This window comes from Anas platyrhynchos, chromosome 5, assembly GCF_047663525.1.
Source record: "Anas platyrhynchos isolate ZD024472 breed Pekin duck chromosome 5, IASCAAS_PekinDuck_T2T, whole genome shotgun sequence".
NCBI lineage: Eukaryota > Metazoa > Chordata > Aves > Anseriformes > Anatidae > Anas > Anas platyrhynchos.
In genome coordinates this window covers 42,492,501-42,516,281 of record NC_092591.1, presented here as the reverse complement: position 1 = coordinate 42,516,281, position 23,781 = coordinate 42,492,501, and the positions used below count along the sequence as shown (strand labels likewise).

General features: G+C 32.8%; 1 protein-coding gene across 5 annotated transcripts in view; it reads left to right on the top strand.

The window, feature by feature from the left end:
• NOVA1 (NOVA alternative splicing regulator 1) overlaps positions 1–23,781 on the top strand; it is a 140,920-nt gene that overhangs the window by 113,082 nt on the left and 4,057 nt on the right. For 4 of the 5 annotated variants that reach the window (XM_027458957.3, XM_027458960.3, XM_027458961.3 and 1 more), the window contains one exon: positions 6,860–6,931. The exons of the other annotated variant lie outside the window; for it this stretch is intronic. In XM_027458957.3, coding sequence (XP_027314758.1) covers positions 6,860–6,931 — 72 coding nt within the window. The remainder of the gene's footprint in view (positions 1–6,859; positions 6,932–23,781) is intronic. 5 annotated transcript variants of the gene reach the window in all.

Genomic DNA, 23,781 nt, shown 5'->3' with positions numbered 1-23,781 from the left:
CAGGGATGGGGCATCCACAGCTTCTCTGGGCAGGCTATTCCAGTGCTTCACTACCCTCATGGTGAAAAATTTCTTCCTTCTATCTAATTTAAATCTGTCCTCTTTTAGTTTAAATCTATTACTCCTTGCCCTATTCCTACACTACCTGAGAAAAAGACCCTCCCCAGCGTTCCTGTAGGCCCCCTTTAGGTACTGGAAGGCTGCTTTCCCTGGAGTCTTCTCTTTTTCAGGCTGAGCAATCCCAATTTTCTCAGCCTGTCTTCATAAGAGAGCTGCTTCAGCCCATTGATCATTCTCATGGTCTTCCTCTGGATTTACTCTAAGTCCATGTCCTTCTTGTGCTGGGGACCCCAGAGCTAAGCGCACTACTTTAGGTGAGGTCTCACAAGAGCAGATTATAGGGAAAATATCACCTCCCTTAACCTGCTGGCCATGCTTCTTCTGATGCAGCTCAGGATACAGTTGGCTTTCTGGGCTGCGAGTACACATTGCTGGCTCATATTGAGCTTCTTCATCAACCAGCACCCCCCAAGCCCTTCTCCTCAGGGCTGCTCTCAATCCATTCCCTGCCCTGCCTGTATTTGTGCTTGGGATTGTGCTGACCCAGGTGCAGAACCTTGCACTTGGCCATGTTGAACTTCATGATGTTTGCACAGGGCCATCTCTCTAGCCAGTCCACATCCCTCTGGATGGCATACATCCAGCATGTTGACAGCACCACACAGCCTGGTGTCATTGGCAAACCTGCTTGGGGTGCACTCAATCCCACTGTCCATGTTGCTGACAAAGATGTTAAACAGCACCTGTCCTAATAATGATTCCTGAGAAATGCCACTTATCACCGATCTCCACTTAGACATTGAGCTGTTGGCCGCAACTCTTTGAGCGTAACCATCCAGCCAGTTCCTTATCCACCAAGTGGTCCATCTGTCCAATCCATGTCTCTCCAATTTAGAGACAAGGAGATCATGTGGGAACAGTATAAAATGCTTTGCACAAGTCTAGGTGGATGAAGTCAGTTGCTCCCCACCCCCAACTGCCAGTGCTGTAGCTCTGTTGCAGAAGGCCACCAGACTTGTCAGGCATGATCTGCCCTTAGTGAAGCTATGTTGGCTGTCATCAATCACAACCTTATATTGGAACACTCATCCAATTTAAATAAGAGGTTTGACTTTTAAGCGTTTAATCAGAATCTGACTTTAAGAATACAGATCAGAAACTACTGACTTAAATAGAGGATTTTTATTTTAAATATGGGATATGAGTTATTTAGACTAGAGGCTTGGAAAATGTCTCTAGTCCTTCTTAGGAGGATTCTTAAAATGCATCTCCCTCCTAGAGAATTCTTTTTTTGTAATACTCACTTAAGGCAAAGATCTGTAACTTAGAGCAGCCTTACTAACCTGCAGAATAAGAAGAAGTATCTCCTCATTTTTTCATTTGAGGAAGATGATGAATATAAGCTGTTTTGTAGATCCCATCTAGTCAATAATTTCTCATAATTTTTTCTCAGGATTGAATGCTAGTGAAGAATGGCACCAGTTACCATTCTGCAATGAATAATAATATTGTGTTTACAGGTCATCAGGACAACCAAAAAAATAGAGGAATAAATTTTGCTATTCCATACTAGAAAGACAGTACTTTAAATTAGGTTCCACAGTAAAAGGTTAGCATTCCATAAAAATAAAACTGTTATTCTATCCCTCACGTGCCCTTGACTTACTTCTGGTGCCAGATCATATTTTCCTATTGTTTCATTTCACCAGTGCTGAATATAATCTCCATATGTGTATAAAAATGTGCTTTATAAATTCAATTAACACTCTGTAGCTGATGATTAACTCTTAATTGTATGTGCTTCAAAAGTGGAGTGAGAATAAAGGATTGCATTGGGGGAATGAAAAGTAGCATTCAGCAATGCAGAAATTTTCAGAAGTGTTCTAATTCCTAAGAAAATTCTGAAATGATCTTGGGCCTTCTAAGATGTTGAAATTTTGATGATATTTTTCCAAATCTCAAAGTAGCCCAGAATCAAAAGGTGATATTTTCTTTCCTTCAGGGTTTTGTGATCCATATCTTTTTATGTATTTCGTTACCTATGTCTGGTTACTTACTTGAGTTTTCTGGTATTTCTACCTAACACCACCATATTTTGCAGTAGTTCTGTGTTACTGTGACAAGTTTTGAGGAAAGAAGGCCCTGATTTTCTTTGTCCATTTTATTGTAATCTTCATCGTAAATCACTCCATCCAGAGTTGCTCTGATGATCCAAATGGCACCCGCTGTTTTGCTTTATGCTCCTTACCCCTTACTGTACCAAGGCAAAGCATAAGATAATCCTTCTTTTGCATCATACTTATTACAGCTTGTTTCCTATTTCAAAGACAAGTCCCCAAGAGTTTATAAACACACACAAATTATCTCTATAAATACCTATAAACAAGCTTCCATTTGCATATGCTAACTTTCTTTTTGCCTTGCCCTGTGCCCTAGGTATTCTTTTACACAAAAGCAAAACCAAATGCAAAGAGCATGAAATACCAATCAATGTATTTTATTTGTTCTTTATGATTGACTGTGTTTATGTAGTCATTGCTAAGATGAGAATCATTTGCCAGAGCTGTAGGTTAAAAGAGTTCATAGCAGATGAAAAATAAAATTTCATATGTTTAGCAAAGCAAATGGTCATAAGGTTTATGTCTGGTGCTACAGAAAGGCTAGTAAGTCAGTCTCTTATGTTGTTCAACGTAACTGGAACTTGGATAGCTCTCTCTTATTTTAGCTACAGTAGGTATTCAACAATTCAAATAGTATTCAAAAAAGATACCATCTTTTCTTAAAGTGTATTAAAATATTGGCTTAAGCAACTTAGCATTGTCATCAAATTAAATTGTTATTTAAAAACATGAATATTAATATGCAAGTCTAAAACTCTTAGATTAGTGTTAATAATATAATACAGGTAATGTTATCACTAAAATTTCATTTGTTTGGAAGCCCTGTAGTGGGAAACTAGGAAGTGGTAAGCTGTAAATACAGTTTCATTTTCACATTTAAATGCTTCTTCCCCATATGCTTTCATGTCTCTAACCCTGTTTCTAAATGGTACTTCATTTTATGCCTTTCCTTTCTACCCATCTATGTATTATATATACTATTAGATGCTGAGAATTAAATTAATAGTCTCAGTATAATATTTATCATCTAGCTTGTAAGTATTTTTTGTATGTGTTTATTACATGTGTATATATATATATAAGGATGTAACTTCTGTCATTTATACATTACTCTTAGGTAATTCACAAAGTCGTAGGAAAGGGGTCTCAGAAGACCTTTGGGAACACTTTGTAGATGGAGTATGTATTCTGTACTGTTGTGGTACAGCTGTATCTTCATTCTGCCACTTGAAAATATGAAGCATGCAGGTATCATGCTTTGGCCATCTTTCTGCACCCTTTAGTATGTTGTGCAGCCTGAGAGCTGTCTCACACAGTTGTACAATACAAGGAAGTATATTCTTGGACTTAAAAAAAAAAATTAAAAAATTAAAAAAATAAAAATAAATAAAAATAAATAAAATACTGTAATGCAAACACGACCCAAACAAATTTTTTTTGAATAAGCTCCTTTTTGATTACTTAAAATCTGTTTTCTCAAATGTCTACTCTAGAGGCTTAAGATGGGGGTAGGGGGTGGAGAAACAAACCCCAACAAAACATAAAACACTATCATACCAGTAATTATTGTCTTACATTCATTTGCTCAAAACTTATACGAAGGAAAATATTTGAGAAAACGGAGAAGGCCAATTTCACATCGGCTTCATGATGAAATTTAAAACAACAACAAAAAACAATAGGGGAAAAAAAAAAGACGTGAGTTGTAAAAGTGGTATATAGTAGGAGTTATGACTAATCTGACAGCTAGTCAAGATGTAATTTCAGGAGAGCTTCAATTACAGTATAAATGTTTCAGTCTCAAAAAATGAAACTCTGTAATATGAATTCATCTTATGATTTCTAATCACCTTATACATCTAATTCCCAGAAGCCTAATAGTTACTAAATTCAAGTCCTTCCCTAATGCAAAAATGGTTGCCAAAATTAAAAAATACATATATATACTACATTGCTTAATAAATCAGGGTTATTGAGCTCTGCCTTTTTTTTTTTTTTTTAAGAAGTAATTTGCCTAAATGTTCTTGCAAAGCAATTCAGGATGGATCAATAAATTATGTATTAACCAATGGAAATTAAAATCAAAATCCAAATGCCTGTGTTTGTTTTTGAGAAAATACGTTTTGTTACTTTAATATTGAAGAAATAAATAGGTTACTTGTATTTAATGTGTCTCCAAAATTGTACAGAAGCATGAAAAAGGATGAAATGCTATCAGTCCTTATATATGTACATATATTTCAGAATATAAATATACATATAATTAGTTAAGTCAGGAAACAGATGAAGCATTGAACACAATTTATCACACAGCCTGGTATAGAAAATAACAATAGTAATTGATATTATTTTCAGTATTTTGTCACTGGTATGTATATTTGGAAAGAAATGTGTATGCCCATACCTGAGTCTTGTTTGTTAATACTGCTGTTTCACTTTTTAATGTTTTTCTTTCTTTTTCCATTGTATTTTTGACAAGCTTTTGTTAAAATGAAGTAGTGAAAAACTTCTACTTAATGGATGTTACGGTTGAACAGTCACCTGAAATGAGTATTGGCACTCCTTTTTCATTGCAGCCATACTTTTTTGTGCTTTAGGAAGATTGATATTAAGTGAAAACAGAGATGCTTCCAGTTTCTTATAGTACTTGTGTTATCAGTGATTAGGTCATTATTCAGTGTTGAAATGTTCTACGTATTTCACATAATTCCAGTAGTAACATTTAGTAGCACCAGTGAGGAAAGTTCATTTTAACAGCCTATTTTCTCTTTGAATTAGCATAGTATACCACAACAGTGGTATACTGTATGAATACTATATGCATCATCAGCAATAGGTGGTGATTACACAAACAGATGTCTGAAATATTTTAGTCAAAGTATATTTTTTCCTCACCCCTGTTAGTTTAAGCTTAAACAATGAAAATCAATTCATTTCAGTTTCAGATCTGGATAAAAGATGACCCCATCAAAACCAGAATTTTATTTCCATAATTGAATATTGCTAGTGCTGTACTATCATTGATTCTGAAGCTTAATAATAATTATTATTATATCAAATACAATTTGCAAATTGACCCGTTCTCTGTACAGAAAGAGATGGGAGAATCTTTTACCTTTGTCCTGATTTTCCCAGTTTATACAATCTACTGACCAACAACATTTTGCCAAGCTGCATATTTTGTTTATAGTGCCCTACATGGTAGTATCGTTTACTTAAGCCTCTTGAAAGCGTCTCAATTGATACCTAAGCTGCATTTATTTTATTTTTATTGTCTTATATTGTGAGCTGCAAGCTGGCAACACAAAGTAAGGATTTGTTTTGTCAGATTTTTTTTCTGTTTTGGCTGCTTGATTATGTACCAACTATGAAAATATGGTTCTTCATATGGCTTAACATACAGATCAAATATTTGTGTGTGCATATGTACAAGCCTATACTTTGCTAATACAAGTAACTTTACGCATTCACAGTGTCCCAACTTTTCATATGCATTAAGAGTGTTAGTGCAAAATTGTATATACCTTTTTTATGAGGGACAATCAATAATTGTAAGTAACAGAACTGCTGAAAATGTGAAAGTTTGCTTTTTATTTCTAAATAGTTTGGGTTAGTAATTATTTGTCCATATGAAACATCACACTGTATAGCATTTCAACGTTTTATTTCTTAAAGTAAAAGTAGTGTAATTTTGGATACTTTTTATTATTAACGTATTACAAAAATGTCAAAACTACATGCTTTGAATAACTATTGTATGTTATGTTTGGGAAATGGGAATTTGACATTTTCACTACGTTTATAAAAAGAACATAATTATTTTGTCAGCTTTCTAATACTTTAAAAAGAGATGTGTATATAAAAGTTTTAAACAGAGCAGTGCTTTTTTGATATGTTAATGTTATGTATATTATTTAGAAAAGATTATCAATAAATATGACTTTTAATTCTTTTTTGTGTTTATTTTGAACACAGGCTGATGATACATTATTAACCTTTGCTCAATTAACGGATCGTTAACACTAATAATAAATATATTATAGCAATTTGTTGTGAAGGTATTAGTTGCATGTTCATCCATCATGAGATTAATGTTTACATTTTTTCACATGCCTCTCAATTAAAAAAAAAAATAATATTTTAGCAGTTAGTAAATTGCTGAAAGCTCCTTAGCTTCATATAATTGCTTTAAGGTATGGAACACAGTTTGCTGGCTATAGTCCGTGCTATAGAATGGTGCATTATAAACTGCAAAAGTAAATTTCACTAATTTCTTTCAAACATTGGCCCTGTTTGCTTGTAGATTGATAACTGTTTTTAGTGTGCTCATTGAACTTGCTGGAATTTGTGTTTACTATAGTCTTCATTTTCCCCAATAGAAGGAGAGAGGAAAGAATATTCCTCATGTGGTCAGCATATTTTTTATGTGAGTTCACCATCTTGATTTCAAGTCATGAATTTGTTTTTACATGCATAAGCATGCATATTTACATGCATTATTTATCCAATTGACTTTAAATTCCATTAAGTTCCAATGAGTAGGAGAAAGATTTTGTCTTAGGCATTTTTTATTTATTTTAATTTTGTAGTTATGTTACTTTTGTTGGTTTATTTATTTTTTAACTGTTCAGTCTAAGGCTTGTAAAGGTTGATTTGCTCCTGAACTGCTTTGTTCCCAGACATTGCCATCTTCCCCAACTACCACCAAGTCCTCTCCATCTGATCCCATGACCACCTCCAGAGCCAATCAGGTACAGTATCATCCTACCATCTACACCATACTTTTCACGGGTGACAGCTTGCAAACTGGAGAAAAAGATATGGTGGGTTAAGGATTTATTCGTCATTCACATATGTACACCCATAACCATAGATATCTGACTCTTACTAGAATTTGTTAAATTGAATCTTTTTTCTTTAATTTGTTTTGTTGTCCTTAATATCTCAGATGAAAGCAAAATATCTTGTAGAATAGTTTTTTTTGTTTGTTTGTTTTTATAATTTGATTAATAAATAGTAAGGATGCATACTGGTGTGTCTGTGGATAGAGTACGTCTTGGTATATGTGTATTTATGTATATATGCACACACGTATTTACTTCCTGGATCGTTTATAAATTACAATGGAATAACCATTAAAACCATTAGATGACTATCAACCAGGCAATGGCAAACAGACTTTTTATTTACTTGTTTATTTCAGGAATTTTCAACTGTTTGTGGACAGTAACACAGGGACATTGTTTAAATAGTATATGTAATAAATCTTAGACGAAAATTTCTTGGTGGAAAATGAAGTAAAATTAAGTCACTTTAAGGCATTTCAAACATTACTAATTTTAATTAACATATAGTTTTTAAAAGCATAAACTGTGCTTTTAGCACTATTTTAATTACACTAATTTGTTTCTCTTTTAACTGGAAAAAAACAGTTCATTATGTCCACAAATTGTCATGGTGTGTATCTTTTTTTGTTTTATGAGAACTGTTAAAGTTGTTTTATTCCATGCTTTTTGGAACTGATTCTTGTTTAAGAGATACCATATTCAATTTATTTTAATGTGCTGTTAAACTTAATGTACTTTGTTCAAATAATGTAAGTATTCAGTATGTGCTAACAGTTTTTAACACACATTCTGTTTTAAGTTAACTGAGTGCTTCTCTCAGACCTTGCACAAATCAGATCAAGTGCCAGAAAAGTTTTCTTCAAATCAAGCTAATTTCCTCTTAAAGTTCACATCGATATTAATTACTGGTCCTGTGATATTTTGTGAACTGCTTACAACTTGTTGCCTGTATGAACAAATAATTTCATGTACAATGGGACACAAGCATATTAAAGCAATATGATCAAGCGTTTTTGATCAACACATGACCAACTGTTGAAAGGGACATCTAATACTGAAAGTAATGAAATTTAGAGAGAAATTGTACAGATAAAAGAAATATAAGAAAACCGTTTTGATATCCCTCACTTCAATTTGAAAGCCTTCTTCATCAACCTGCTTCCATTTCAGCACAAGTTGTTTGACTTCATCATCATTAAATGACAAAGATCAACTCTTTGCCAACAGCTAGCGATATGAACACTCTCCTAAACCTTTTTCCTCTCCTTCTTAACTTTAGTGTTTTGTGTATTTTAATTAGGTTTTGAAAATACTGAACATATAGCTCTTTTTTAAGTGTTTTTTTTTAAACTTTTTTTAATATAACTATAATCCTGATGATCATTAGTGAGAGGAAAAGGAAGAGGTGCTTTTATTTAACAGGAAATACTTATTGGGCATGCTGTTTAATTAGCATCAGGGAAGTATCTACTTAGCATCTGTTCTATGAATTTCAAATCGTCAAAAATACAATGTAGCTTATTGACGTTAAATGTATTTTTTATTAACTAAAAACTTTAATTTTTATAGCAAGTTGTTTTAAGAGATCTTTTTCAAGCAATATAACTGAGTATCCAAAGAGAAAAGTGTGTATACTTTGTGTCCTATCTGTATCCCACATTCATGCATTATATTCTTAAACTGTATTCAGCTCTGTTTTTATACAAATAATCAAGACCTCTTTTGAGCACCGTAAAATTTTATAAATGAAGAGTAATAAGTGACTTTTGGAACTGTATTTGTCATTAACCATTGAAATCCTTACTGGTTTGCAATCATTTTATCCCTTCTAGCATTTCCTAGTGATTTCTAACCATTTCAGCAGGAAGAACAAAGCACAAGATAAGACAGTTAAGGATTTTCAGTTCATTCTAGTGATAGGTGACATAGCTGGCAATTGTTCCTCATCTGTATTAGTGACTAGTATTCAGCACCAAGTATCTATCTGCACTGTAGCTGTCACATGAAAATGGGTTCCAACATGGTAATCTCAAACTTGTCAGTAGTCATGTAAGTAACAAATTATTATTTAAGAGAGTAGTATTAGAGAACGAAACAAATGTGTTTTGATATATGGCTAGGTAGGACTCTTAATAGAAAATAACTGTTCACAAAATATCATAAAATGAAGCTTTCCTGACTGGATGGAAGTCAGGAAATTTAGTGTTAAGGTGGAAGATACATTCACAATGCACCCTGCTGTATAGCATATAGTAGCACATCAGACTTAACATAATTTCATGTTTTTTGTATAGTATTTCAGTCATGACAAGACCACATTTTATATTAAAGATTTGCAGGATGATTAAGCAACATTTAAGCATTGCTTAACGCTGGGAGAAATTGGTTGCTGTTGGAGTGAGATTTTTAAACTGAGTTGGAAGATTCCCTGTGAGTCACTGCAATTACAGATCTGTTGCGGATGTGTGTAGGTGAGCTTACCTGATGATATGATCTTTCCCACTATACTAGCATGTCATTTAATTGTGTTTTCCTGACAGGGCTACTAGCATAGTGGACAGAAAAATTTCTAGGCACAGATTTTACCACAACAGGAAAATAGTTCTGCCAACAAAAGTCAGAGGAAGCTAGGCAGGAAATCTGGCTTGTATTATGTCTTCCTTTTAATGGCTTGCTTTGACTCCATCCAGATGAGATCATAACTACATTTTCAGGCAATTACAACTTTGGTTGAATTGTTGTTTTTTTTTTGAAATATCCAGTGGTAGTGAAACTGTTCTTTTTAATCGTTCTCAAGAAGTAGATAGTAGTCTCTAAAATGTTTTTTTGTAGTGGAGTGAAACAGTCATGTTACACTATACCGAATTCCCATGAATGCAAGAAAAACCTACACACAGGGAGTGCTTTTTTGTTATTTCTTTGCTCCAGGAAAATATAGATCAGTCAGTATTGTTGGAAATGTCTTATTTTTGCAGTAAACTTCTTTACGCTTTTGTCTACAATACAAATTCATACAGTGGAAACTTTCAGTAAGGAATAAAGAACCAAAGATGGGGAAAAAAAAAAAAAAAAGGACACTTGGAATGCATTTCAAATAACTTTATTTTATTCCTATGTGCCTATCGCTGAAAAGAACAACTTAATCTTCCTGTCCTTTTAGACTGAGAGCTTTATTGTCGCTCTCTCATGAACTTTGTCAGCTTTGTTTATAGCAGAACACTGACATATAACTACAGTGGTAAATCTATTCTTTACATTTATTTGCCAGAAGGAGGGAATCAATTTTACTTTTCCACAATACACTTCAGGTGGCAATTTCTTTTCAAAAGTAATGATAAGCATCATATAGAACGTGTTTGTTTTTCCTCTGTGCTTTGGAAATGTACAAGCGTTAATACTTATTTTAACAGATAAGTGAGAGTACATAGACAAGCATTTCTATAATTAACTGTTTGCATATCATTTTCCTTTGTTTACACGCTTGTTTTTCCTTCTTATCTACATCTTGTACTGTTACAACTTATTTTAGAGGGGAAAAAAGTGATACAAGGCTTAACTTTGTATTTCTCCTTCATCTATTCGATGTACAGTTGTAAATGCAATTGCAATCCTATGCATGTTTTCTTCTGCACCCTTTTTCCATGAGACTGATATTACTGCTGATCTTAATTACTGGCTTTAAAATAATAAAAAAATCCAAAACACACATTCCTGCTGAAAAGTGTGTGAGGAAAAGTCATCACTCTTGGTAGGGGTCTTCTTCTGCCTTATAATTTATATAGGTTTAAGCTTATTACTGAGCTTATCACAGACTTTGTCATTAACATAACACTTTATATAAAGTATATAAACTTTATATTTACTTTTTCTAAAGCACTATTTTGTCCTCTGCCTTTTATGTTTTAACAATTATATCCTATATTTTCCTGCGTTGTTGTTACACCTGAAGCTATTTTATCATTTTGTACGATGTAATACAATTTTTTTGGAGTGTTAATTGTTGTTGGGACTGCCCATTCAGTCCTCAAGGTTTACAAGTTTTTTGAGCTTATCTATGTCATCTGCTTGCTGCAGTATCTGTAATAAATATTTTCAATCCTATTTATGTGATGGGACCAAGCCAATTTTCTTGGTACTGCCTGTACATAGCAGGTAAAGTACACATATGTTTTTTAGAACTCATGAACTTAAGTCACTTAGTATTTTATTTGTTGTAGGAGGTCAAAGAAGAACTAGGAAAGAAAGCATTGGTTTAGTTTTCTGTTAGCTTTAGGACACGGACTTGAAAAATCTGTACAATACCAAACTTCAAACAAAGTTTTTGAAAGTATACAAATCTTGAAGCACAAATAAATAATTTTAAGCATGATTCCAGGATACTAGATAGCCCGCAAGGGCTATCAAGATAGCCTCTGTTCACCTATGAGAATTTGGTGTGAGGATTATTTAAGATACATACACTGTCTCTGATATTTTAACTTCAATATTCACCTAATTTGAATTCCCTGATTTTTATGTCATTTCTTATAGTGGTATTGAGAAAATTCTATTTTCTTTTTAGGTCTGTCACAGATTATGGATGTGTATCTTTAAAAAGATTAATAAGTTGTAAATCCAAGTTTCCAGTATACTAACTCCAAATTTATCATTAGTATCCTACTTTTCCAAGTTAATGCACACATAATTACACCTATGTAATGTAGAAATAAAAATGTGATGTATATATATACAGCTATATATAACATCCGTGCTTCACCACCTTGGTGTAAGTCATTTTTTTTTCCATGTGGATATTTACATCAACTGATTATCTAGTGAAATTGTACATGTACAAGTTATCTATATTCAAGTGATGCTTGTGCCTTGGATTTGTAATGCTTAATTGAATCTCAAAAGTTCTTAATTTCTTTTGGTTTTAATGTCTTATTTATAAATAGTTATACTTTAATGATATTTGGCTCCACAGACTCTCATTGAGGGAGAAGTATAAGACAGAGCATGGACGTATGGACACAATATGTTTCTCAGATATGCAATTTGATAACAAATATATTTATTTAACAAATATAAGTCTCCCCAGTGAACCAAACTTAATGTCATCTAAATCGAGGATCTTTGTTTCACAAGAAGGATGCAATTGTATATTCTATTGTCTCTTACAATTGCAGCTTTTGTTGATAAGCTAGGTCAACTTTCATAACTGGTTTATCTTGGCACCAATCAAACTTTGTTTCTGTTTACTCAAAAAATTGCTAATTTCATTCATTACTTCTACCAGTAAGTAGAAGTAAAGAAGTAAGTACCATAGTACTTACAAGAAGTAGTACCATTACTTACAGTGCTCTTTTCCTTCCTTTTTTTTTTTTTTTTTTTTTTTTTGTTCCAATAGTTGTCACCACGGGCTGGTGCCATTTTTGGTTAAAAATGTGTAATTCCAAGTATATGAAAAGGTAAAAAAAAAAAAAAAAAAAAAAAGTTATGCATGTACTTAGGCATGGATTTATTGCTTTGAATGTTAAGTTCTAAGCCAGCCACTTAGCTTTAGGTATCGATATATTTTCCTAAACCAGCAGTACCTTGTTCTGTTCTCTGATTCTTGTCATCTTGTCAGAGACAGTGTCAGCCTCTGAGAGGAAAGATTTGTAGTGGTTTGTCAGAAGAGCATATTAGCATTAGAAGGCTATGTAGTGCTGTAGTAGTGCTTAATAAATTTGGAGGTATCCACTCATTAGTAAAACTATGTTCTTTTTGTTGTAAAAGATTCTGGTAATTACTATTTCTTTGACCTAGAGAGATATGGCTATTTAAATGTTTTATCTTTAACTGTCCTTTACTTCCCATTTGAAAACAATTCTCAAATGACATCTGTGAGATTGTCTTACTTAGGTATTCATTGAGTAGTTCTTGCTATACAAAATTATTTTGCAATAGTTAGACAACATTCAATACAGAAGGGATCAAGCTGCTGGTTGTCTTTTGCAAAGCTATGAGTGCAGTAAAGTAGCCAGTGAAATTAATGGGGTCTAGCCCTTGATACCACTAAGAAGTGTTCATCTAGATAGGACAGATGCATTTTGCATGAGCTGAATTTCTTGCTATTTTTCAGCACACTTACAGTGAAAACCAATGAAGCTAGACAGAACAATCTGTAGGTCAGAACATAGAGATGCTCCTTTTTTCACATTAATGGGATGACCACAAGGACATTAATTCATGTCTCCCCTTCCTTCTTGACAACTGAGAACAGAATAATTTTCCCAGGATTTTAATTAAAAATAATGTAGAAAGAGGGATTTTAGGGTTTATTATTATTTTGTGTTAAGGCCCAGAAAAGCTCTAAGGTGTTCACTTAGACATGGTACGTTCATTTTCTATGGCTTTACATAGGTTGCTGTTTGTAACATTTGCTGCAGTTACAGATGCAGCAAAAATTTGATCATTCTACCATGTTTACTTCATAAGTATTGGTTGGTGATACTATAAGATTTATCTTTCACCTTACTTACATTTGTGATCTGTGAGTAAAAAGCATATCCAAACAGGTGCAAGGTTAGGTCAGGATACACCATTAAAATGCTGTTGTCTTTTCTCATCTCTCTATGTGTAGAGATATAGACTGAATAGAAAAGATCTTAATATGATAGAGAAGATATGAATAAATATCCTAAATATAGATATATATGGAAGATATATATCTATAGATATATATTCATAAACATTTTTGAGGGCAGAAATTTGAGGTCAAATAACATGTTAGAAATCCTCTTGAAATAATTCTGTAACAAAGTGTTCTTTTATTCCAAGATTTTGTAATGTAGAAGGCTTTCATTTGTTTTTGTGCATGAACACGCTAATGTGTGACATTATTGCAGCTGTGAGATTCTAAGACATGACAGGGAGAGGGATGGTTTTATTCATTCTATGTGTATAGAGTAGCAATGTTGTGCATTTCTTCTATATGGACTAATTTGCTTTTTATTTTTTTTCTTATTGTTTCTTAAAAACAGCTGAATTGTGAACAAATGATTTAAAGAGGCACTGCTGAATATGTGGCTTCTGTGCTCTCTTGTCTGCTGGAGCTGTTAGCTAGATACTGAATGTGATAGGACTTCTCCATAAAAGTTACCAAGTATTATGGAGTATATAGAAGCATGTATAGTATAGAAATAAAAATATATTTAGAAAAGTTTATTAGCCATTTTCAAGTGATTAAGGATTTATTTTTTGTATTTACATTTCATTTTTTTGCATCAAATCTTTTATTGGCAAATTTTATTTTTTTGCATCAAATGTTATGTCAGTGGGTATATGATTAACAAGTATTTTCCTTTTTATTTTTTTTTTTATGATGTGCATAGCTAGATTTTAATTAAAAATAATTAAATCCTTTTAAAAAATATTCAGTTCTACCATCTTGTCATATCTCAAGGAAAAATGTTTACTAAATCTTATAAGGAATTGATGAGAAAATTTGTATTTGCATGACTCTTTGGAAAACATGTTGTTTTACCATTCAATATCTATACCTGGCAAGATACCTTCCATTCTTCTTTTTCAAGTTAAAATAGTTTACGTGAAGGAGTTTGACAAGAACGGCTAAGTTTTTACACAGAGGAATTATACAGCTGATCAGTGATTCACAAATTCTTCATTATGTTATTAAGGACACATTCAACAACAACAACAAAAATGATGTGGGCATGCAGTCATAATTCAGAATTCACCAAGACTATCATAACTTTTTAAAACAAGTACCTGAATTTATGATTTTTTTTATATGATTTAGATAAGTGGTTTGGCTATTCAGTTTTCTGAATGTGCAAGCATACCTTTTGGGTTATGATGCCTAAATAATCATCCAGGATTCTTTACAAATCCATCTTTTCAATACTTGAAATGATTCTGCTGTAGCATAGTATTTCTATACCTTTGAAAAGAGAAGTCTCCTGCAGATGGTATAGTGTTGAGAAGTTAAATTTTCTGTATTGTCAAATGTCCTTAATGAATGTGTTACATATTTTGTGATCATCAACTTTGCAAAAGATGGCCTGCTGTCACTGAAATAATTCAGCAGTGTTTGCACCTTCTCACTCTACTAAATGCTACAGATAGACTCATTTGAAGTGCAGCTTTTCAGATTTTGACCATTCTTATCTGGAATGCGACTTTCATTTTAAATTTGGATTTAAGTCCTACATTAATTTGGGAATTTGGCCAGAGATGCAAGAGAGTGAATTTTTAAATGTATTTCTAAGATCTTGTTGGATCCTGTTTTTCAGCTTTTTCATGCTTTTGAGTTTCAGATAGCTTCAGTGAAATGTGCCATAGGCAATGGCAATGTGGCTATGTGCCGTTGTGCGTTCCTACTGGTTGTCCTTACCTCAGACTTGAATTAAGTGGGATAACTAAACTATGTAATTTTGTTTGCCTTTTTTTTTTTTTTTTAAAGCACATTGTGTATTTTATCTGTGTTTATCAAAGCTCATAATGAAACTTGAGTCACTTTTAGTTATAATCATAGAATGGCTAGGGTTGGAAGGGACCTTAAAGATCATCTGGTTCCAAACCCTCTGCCATGGGCAGGGATGCCCCCCGCTAGATCAGGTTGCCTAGGGCCTCATCCAACCTGGACTTGAATAGTGGGTACCCATGAGGTTCTCTCATGTTTAATCTTTCATATTTATTGTGAACAATTCTGTTTTAGCTAAGGACATACACTTAGGCTTGTCTTGGACTTGCAGTTTGCAACCATAAAAATTGGTTAGCCTTAATCTGTTTGAAATCAATGGGAAATGAGTTCCTGTCTGTGCATATAGGTCATCAAACTTAACTCCACGATTTGCTATTAAGAGCGTATCAGATCTCCTGTATGTTTCAAGCACAGGATTTCTTCTAGTAACTGCTTTCATAAAGTGTAAGATGTCCAGTTAAAATACAGTATATCACTTATAACAAGTATATAGTTATTCTGGTTCTGAGGAGTGCATGTGAAGCTAATGCTTCACATTAGCTTTTACGCAGCCTTTTAGGGATTTTCTTGAGAAGTGTAGAAATGTCCTTGTAGTTTATGTACTTACCTTTTGTCTGATGACTTTTCAGGAAAGCAGCCAGTTCACAATGCTTCTTTGGACAATGAGCAAATTAGCTCATTGGAGGAACCAGAGTAACATCTATAGTTTTTGTGAATGGGAAAGTTTAAAAATAAATAAATAAATAAAAGATACACCACCTGTGCCCCAAATAGAGTCAGGAATATCAATTCTGTTTGGAATTCCTTTTTATGAGTTTTTAAGTTAGATCCTGTCTAATGCAAAACAATGGGAGTTTTCTCAATGCCATCACAGGCACATAATTGTTTTTAAAAGAATGTACATTTTCTACTTTTTTTAGATTAATTTGTATTGAGAAGTGTCTTTTCAGCAATTTCAGTAATGATATTAAATTGTAATTGTAATTGGTGTAATTTGTAATTGGTGTCTTGCAGTCAAAACTATCCCAGTTTACTGTACTCAACAGTAAATGTTCATTATTTTATGAAACCCATCCTTGTGTATATGGCATGTTGGCAGGTGTTTACAACATACCACGCAACAAATAGGAGAGGAAGAAAAATTAAAAGGAAGATTTTATGTGGAGGGGGAAATATATTTTACTTTAGCTAGAGAATAAAGTTAACATTCTGCTGTCACTGAAAGCATCAGTCAGACTTTAGTGGCCAGTGGAGATAGTATTGCTGCTTTTTGTCTTATTAAAAGATGTTTCATCTGAACAATGAGTGGCATAGTCAATATAGATGTCTGCTTTTCTGTGTATACTACATACTCTGCAATTGACTGAAAGTCTATAATTTTTTTACTCTTACATAATTCAGCATGTAACCATATCATTTTTCTTTTTTAATTATAAAAATATGAAAAGTATAAATGAAGCTACTCAAAATACATTACGCTTCCCTGCAAAAGTAATTTGAATCTCATGAAACATTAATGCATGAAATATGGAGAGTTGTTTTTGTGCTATACTGAAACAAACTTAGAAAAGTTTCTTCTCTATGTTATTAAAACTATGTATTATAGAGAAGTCATGGAGGATGCAGTTTCATATGTTCACATACTTTTGAACTGTGGTTTTGTGAGGTATAAGAAACTAGTCATAGACTAGTGTATGCATAAGTATGTGTAATTTTAAAATAATAGTTTATACAAAACTAGATAATCTCATAGAATTGACCAACTGTATAAATAACTTCATTTTAATATTTATTCTCTCTCTATACACAACTTGCATGTGCACATATCTAGTAAAAAGTGCTTTTGAGTGAAGGTAAGCTTTCCATTTATGTTTCAGAGCTTACAATACGCACATTAATGAGAGAATGACAACTAAAGCAGAGACCAGAGAATTTTGTTTGTTTAAACGTGATTTGTTAGTTCCTTGCTGTGAGAAGTTTGCATTCCAAATTATTTAAAATATTTATGTGGGCAGAAGCATAATTAACCAGAAGTGGGAGATACTTTTTTGTTTCCCACAAAGAATCAAGATTTAGTATAAAAACACTAATTGAAAAATGTTCCAGATTTAAGCTAAAGCAGCAAAGTTTTGCAGAATAAATAAATGTAATACTCTTTCCTTCCACTAGTAAATGTTTGTTTCCAAGGTTTTAGACCTCTTGATTTTAGGTGTAAATAATTCTGAATGTTTAAAATGAAACTAGAATTGTATTATATGATAGTTACTAAAACTAAAATGAAACAATACCCTTGAGCAATGCATCTTCAGCTGAAAGGAGGTCTGAGAAATGGAACAAAATAAACACTGGTAGAGGACAAAATAAACAACAGTAGAGGGAGAATAAGACAGCCAAATTCCTGCTGAAATTTAGGGACAGATACAAGTAAAAATTTTAGATGATGTGTTTGCCTTGTTATTCTAACTTACGTTTTTAGTAATCTAGTGTGCCTCTAACTTTAGAAGGACCTCTATTGCTTGAAACAGATTATTTTTTTTTTTAAAGGGTTAATTTGTCTTCCAAGTTGTTACTTGGAAGAAACACTAGTTTTGAAGGTAGGAATACCACAAAGAACATAAAGAAATGAGACTCATCTTGCAATAAGAGAAAATCTCAGGAATACAAACATTACGGGAAAAAAAGATGTGCATTGTACTCAGGAACAAAATAGAATCAAATCTCTTCCTATAATCCAATTACACTTGTTCACAGAATATTTCAATTCTATTGAAAAATATGGAGAATTGGAATGAAAGTTGCAGAATTTAAACAATCAGGGAAGGTGGCAGCTAATTTATGATATAGATTTACACTAAAATTTGCAAAGACCTGCTTCTCTTTACATGGTTATTTTCTTATATTTGTAAATAAATGTCAAATAGATGATTGTCTAAACTCTTTTAAAAGTTTTTTCTTTCCTTTTTTTTTTTTTTTTTTTCCTGAAGAGAAAATATCTAAATTCTTGGACTGAGCAACCAGGAATTTGCTAAGTGCACCACACCTGTTTAAAAAAAAAAAAAAAGCTTATGAGATATGTAGATAAGGAACACAATACAGAGCTACTGAAATCAGTAAAAGACATTTCATTACCTTCCTTAAGGTTATGGATGCACAGTCAATATAGATTTTGTTAGCCTGGTATTTTTGCCTGCAATGGCAAAAGAGGATGAAACAAGCATACCCATGACCTCTTGAGCTTGTTCTGCCCTGGTATGAAAACTTGTGGTTGCCCTTGGGTATGTAGGTACTTTCCAAGAGTTGCCTGATATGATGAAGCATGGCTGTTGGTTCTAAGTAGGTGAAGTGCATGCAGGTATTGTTATGCTCGTGGTGTACTTAGCTGTTTTCTTTTATTACATCCTTTATTAACCCTGTTTTTTCTCCCAGATTTTCATCATACTATCACTTCAGTTGAAGGATGGATGGCATGGGACTACTCATATCACTATAATCCTGCTGTAGTAGTATGTTTAGTCTGCCACCAAGAAAAACACTGGATGACTCTTACTCTTTGTCTGCTCTCTATGGGAACTTGTGCTTTTCTCATCAATTCCAAGCCTATAGTCAGATGAACAGCTAAAGTACACATAACATGAAATTCTGATAGGTATAGAAGAATATATAGAGCCTAGATGGAATTTGAGTTTGAAATAATTGATGAGTACTGAAACAAAGAAAAAAAGCAGGGGGGGGAATATATATATGGAATATAGAAATTTACAGTTTAAGGCAATAATAGTTATTTGCTTTCGAGAGTATAAAATGTGGAGTTATGTTAGGATGAATCTGTTGGATTAGAAATAACATTTTTAGTAAAGATTTTACTCTGTTAGAAAAAAGTAGGGTAGAAACAGAAATTGAAAATTGTAATAGCTAAAGAGAAAGACAACTCCTTGAGAAGATTCATGACATGATTTATAAAAACTTAATACATATAGAAAAGGTAAGAATGGAAGCTGAATATTAGATAAAAACCTCCGTGCTTCATTAACCTCTCTTCAGAAACAATCCTATGAGGTGGAAAAAGCAGAGGATGATGCAATTAAATATTGCTTCTGTGAAATTTGTTTGTTTTTCAAGTTGTGGTGAGATTTTGTATAATCATTGAGACTTTTTTTTGGATGTAATTTAGTGCAGGCACGTGCACTAAATAAAAGCATTGGGAATCTTGCTGTAGGCTATTGGAGGGGTTTTCAGGACAGGACTGGGGATGAGGACTGGAGAGATGGGACATAATTTTCTATCCATATTGAAACCACCAAATATGGTGGTGGGTCTGCTTACTGGGAAGAAATTCTGCATTGCACACTTATTGCTGCTTAGCACAGTTTATCTCTTTGCAGCCTAAGTATAAGAAGTGTCATAGAACAATCTCTGAACATCTGGCATTCCATGCTATTCGACTGCCAGAACTGAGATGGGACTTTTGGTTTGATAAATCAGAGGACTTGTAACATAAGGTATGCTGTCATTATGGGTGTGTGCAGCATGGGGTTATGCAAGTGGGTTGTCAATAAAAGGAAAGGGATTAAAGAATTAGCTGATCCAGAGTTTAGGAGTTTAGAATTTTGCAGCATGAAATGGTGATAGTGAGTTAAAGCAATTTGAATCCTGTCCTCAGGACGTAATGACAGATCCTTCAAGTACAAAGCATCCTTCTCTGAAGTGCAATTTCATCAAATCTCTGCTAACTTCACAGGGAACAGAAGGCAATAAACTGCTTTCGGGTTTGAGCCTTTCTTAAGCACTACAGTTTCTTCACTGTTGCACCTTTGTCAATGCTTTTTAAAGACAGTGTTGTGTTGGCGAAAACATTGCAATGAAATTATTTCAAATTGTTTGATCCTTTTCCAGGAGAAAAGTATTTTACTCTGAGCCTGATTTTGGCGTTCCTTAGAATAACGCTAATAGGTTGAGGGTGATGCCAGTGGAAGTAATTAATTTGCCTTGTGAGTAAGCAAATGTCATGATTGCAATCCTTATTTTTATAAAACCTATTTAGCATGAGATAAAGGTTGAATGCTTTCCTTCTCCATCCTTGGCTTATGGAATTTGAAAAAAAAAAAAAACATTGCATATACATTTTAAATTTGTTTATTATTGCTTTGGATACTCACTCTCCTTATTGCAACATAAATTTCAATATAGCCAAGAGCGTACACGTGAGCCTAGAAACCTAAGCTTCCTATATACTCAGATACCTTAATTAGATAGCTCAGAGCATTTAGTTTGGATATTACTTAGGTTTTTCATTTCTGAATCCAAATAACTTTCTCAACTACTTATCTAAAAAAGGGAGTAAGAGCACTGTCCAATTTCCCTGAAAGACAAGAGAAGTCAGTATGTATATACAGGTAATAAAACCAAATAGATAATTGCTTTTTCAACTTCTGTTTGTTTTAGAGGAGTCGAGACCAATAATTTTATTGTCTGATTTCATACATTGTAACTACTTGACCTTATGGTTTTTAGGCTTCATCAAAAAATAAAATATATATTTAATATATGCTAGTATTTAGAGGTCTGTGCCCTGTTATGATAGATACTGTATTAGTATGCAACACAACCAATGCTTGTCCTAAAGCTTTTGATATTCCAGCATTTAAATACTGGAAACAGATGGAAAATTACAAATTGTTAGCATGATTAACATGACCTAAATAAATAAATAAAAATCCTAAATGTTCTGCTTTTTAACATACTTATCTCCATTTTTAAATTACATTTTCATGTAGTTGTCACATATAAAGGCACTTTACATTTGAATATCTTAACATAATGCAAATGTTGCCATTCATTTCATTGAGTAGGATTTTACCTTTTGTTTTAAGTAAAATGCATAATGTTGCATTTATGTTTTGTTAAAAGTGAATTTCAACTGTAATATTTTTTTGTGATGTCTTAGTATGAAATAGATTGTGCATATTATCTAATCTTTAGATACCTGTAAAATTTTAAAATTTGTGATATATGATAATTGGTGTAATATCCACGCTGGAAAGGTTTGTATTTCAAAGGATATTAGTGGCGTTTTCCTATATTAAAAAAATACAAAAGTATTATCAGCTAAGACACACAATCTGATGTTTCTAAAATAGATGCCTAGAATTTTTGTTTCCCAGAAGCAGACAAAAAAAAAAAAGTTACATACAAATCAGTAATTCCAAGCTTTATTTTCCAAAATGCATCATAATTTGTTGTCTATGGCAGGGTAGAAAAAAATTTCAAGAAGGGAGTGGATGGGTATAGGGAAGGATGTTGTTCTTTATCATCCCTGTGACTAGCCAGATAATTCTGTTGAATGACCAGAGCTGTTAGCAGTGAGCCAAATGAACTTTTTGTAATATAAAGATGGATGGAAAGTTGTAACTTCTTATTGAGAAAACCTTTCTTTTTGCATAGAGTATTCCCTTCTTCATTTTGTGTCTGAATTATTTTATTGGACTACACCAGTCCCTTAGAGTAATCCTAGCTATATTACAATGACCTGGATTTTCATGTTTATTACACATGTAGCTATGTTATTACGTGTCCTGCAATGGTGTCATAAAATTAACTACTCAGATGTTGGGTTATGAGAGTCTTCAGAGCTTTGCACTGATGATATCATTAACTCTAGTGTGAGCCCACTTCCACTGTCAGATTCAAGGTCAAGTCTGCTGAGCTAGAGCTTGGAGCAGCAATTGTAGACACTTTCTAAAATGGAAATTAATGGAACATATTTCCTAGGAAATTGTTGTTTGTTTGTTTGTTTTTGTTTGGTTTGCTGGTGGTGTGTGTTTTTTGTTCTTGTTGTTGTTGTTTATTTATTTATTTGAAAAGTTTTCACTTTTTTATTGCTTCGAAGATAATGCAATGAAAAATGTTTTTATACAAGTGAAAGTTAAAATCCAAAATACTTTCTTTTGACTAACTAAAATATCAAAACCAGTTGGATAGGTGCAAATAGTGGCTCAGTCTAATTTTTCCTGAAAGTTCTACAATATAATTTGCTTCAAAAGAGAAGATTTATTCAGGTACTCACAATACAGGCATCATAAAAAAAAAAAAAAAAAACACAACAAAATAAAAATTTTCAGAACACAGAACAATAAAAAGCAGTAAGTGGAGCCCACTCAAAACGCTCAACTTAATTCACACTCCCAGCTTCAGTAGTCAAAGTTCTGTGAAAGACTTCAGGTATTTTTTTTTTCCCAATTAGAAATTGTTTGTAATATAGATTTAAATTATTTTTTCTAAATCTGTTATCTGTTTTCATACCTCCTTATGTTCTTAGATTCTAGCTTTACACTTGTTTGTAAGCACTTATAGCTAGCTTAATCAGAACAATTCTCTTTGGTTATGAAACCAAGCAGGATTTGCCAAGTCAGTTTTCAAAATCTCCCAGTTAAAGTATTAATGTGTTTTAAATCAATGGAGTCAGGTAAATGTTTCCTGTAGTATGTGGAAGTAAAAACAGCAACAGAACACAAAAATCAGAATCATCAAAATTTGTTCCATGCAATAAAAGGTTTGCAGAGTTTTGCAGAGTTTACAGAGTTTTTCTGACTGATTCTATAGAAATCTGTATTTTTGGAATATTAATAATAAATAAACCACCTTAAAATATATTTATGAAAAATTCATTATGTTTAGCAATTCATTATATCTACAATTAATTAATACATTTGTCTTTAGATCCCAAATATCAAACCAGTTCTAAGAACTGTATCTTTGTTTTGGTGACAGGAAAACTGAAAAAAAAAGAGCACCTCATAATCACCAAAAAGTTTGACAAATAGAACATCTTTTGTTCTGATCTCAGGGAACTTGAATAATATTATAAAAAAAATTAAGAGTTCAATATATGCTACCAAACAACTCAGTGCAAAATGCAATATGGTATGTTAAATTTTTAAGGTACATAAGTGGAAAATGAAAATACTTCTTAACTTTATGCTGGGTTTCCACAGACTTGATTTCGGTGCTATCATAGCAACTGGAAATATCTAAAATGGGTAAGACTAGGACAAGCTTATTTCTAGGGCATTTTTATTCGTAATTAACTTCGTAAATAACGTAAATAATTCGTAAATAATGTAATAAGCTTGAATTTGTAATAAAACTAACCTGAGAATGTTCTTAATTTTTTTATTGTATTTTATATTGACTTGTTGCTGAGATTTTAGATGGCATTTTAGTGAAAAGACTGACAAATGAGGAAGTGTTACTCCCACATGTGGTCCACAAAACCTGGATGAATGGA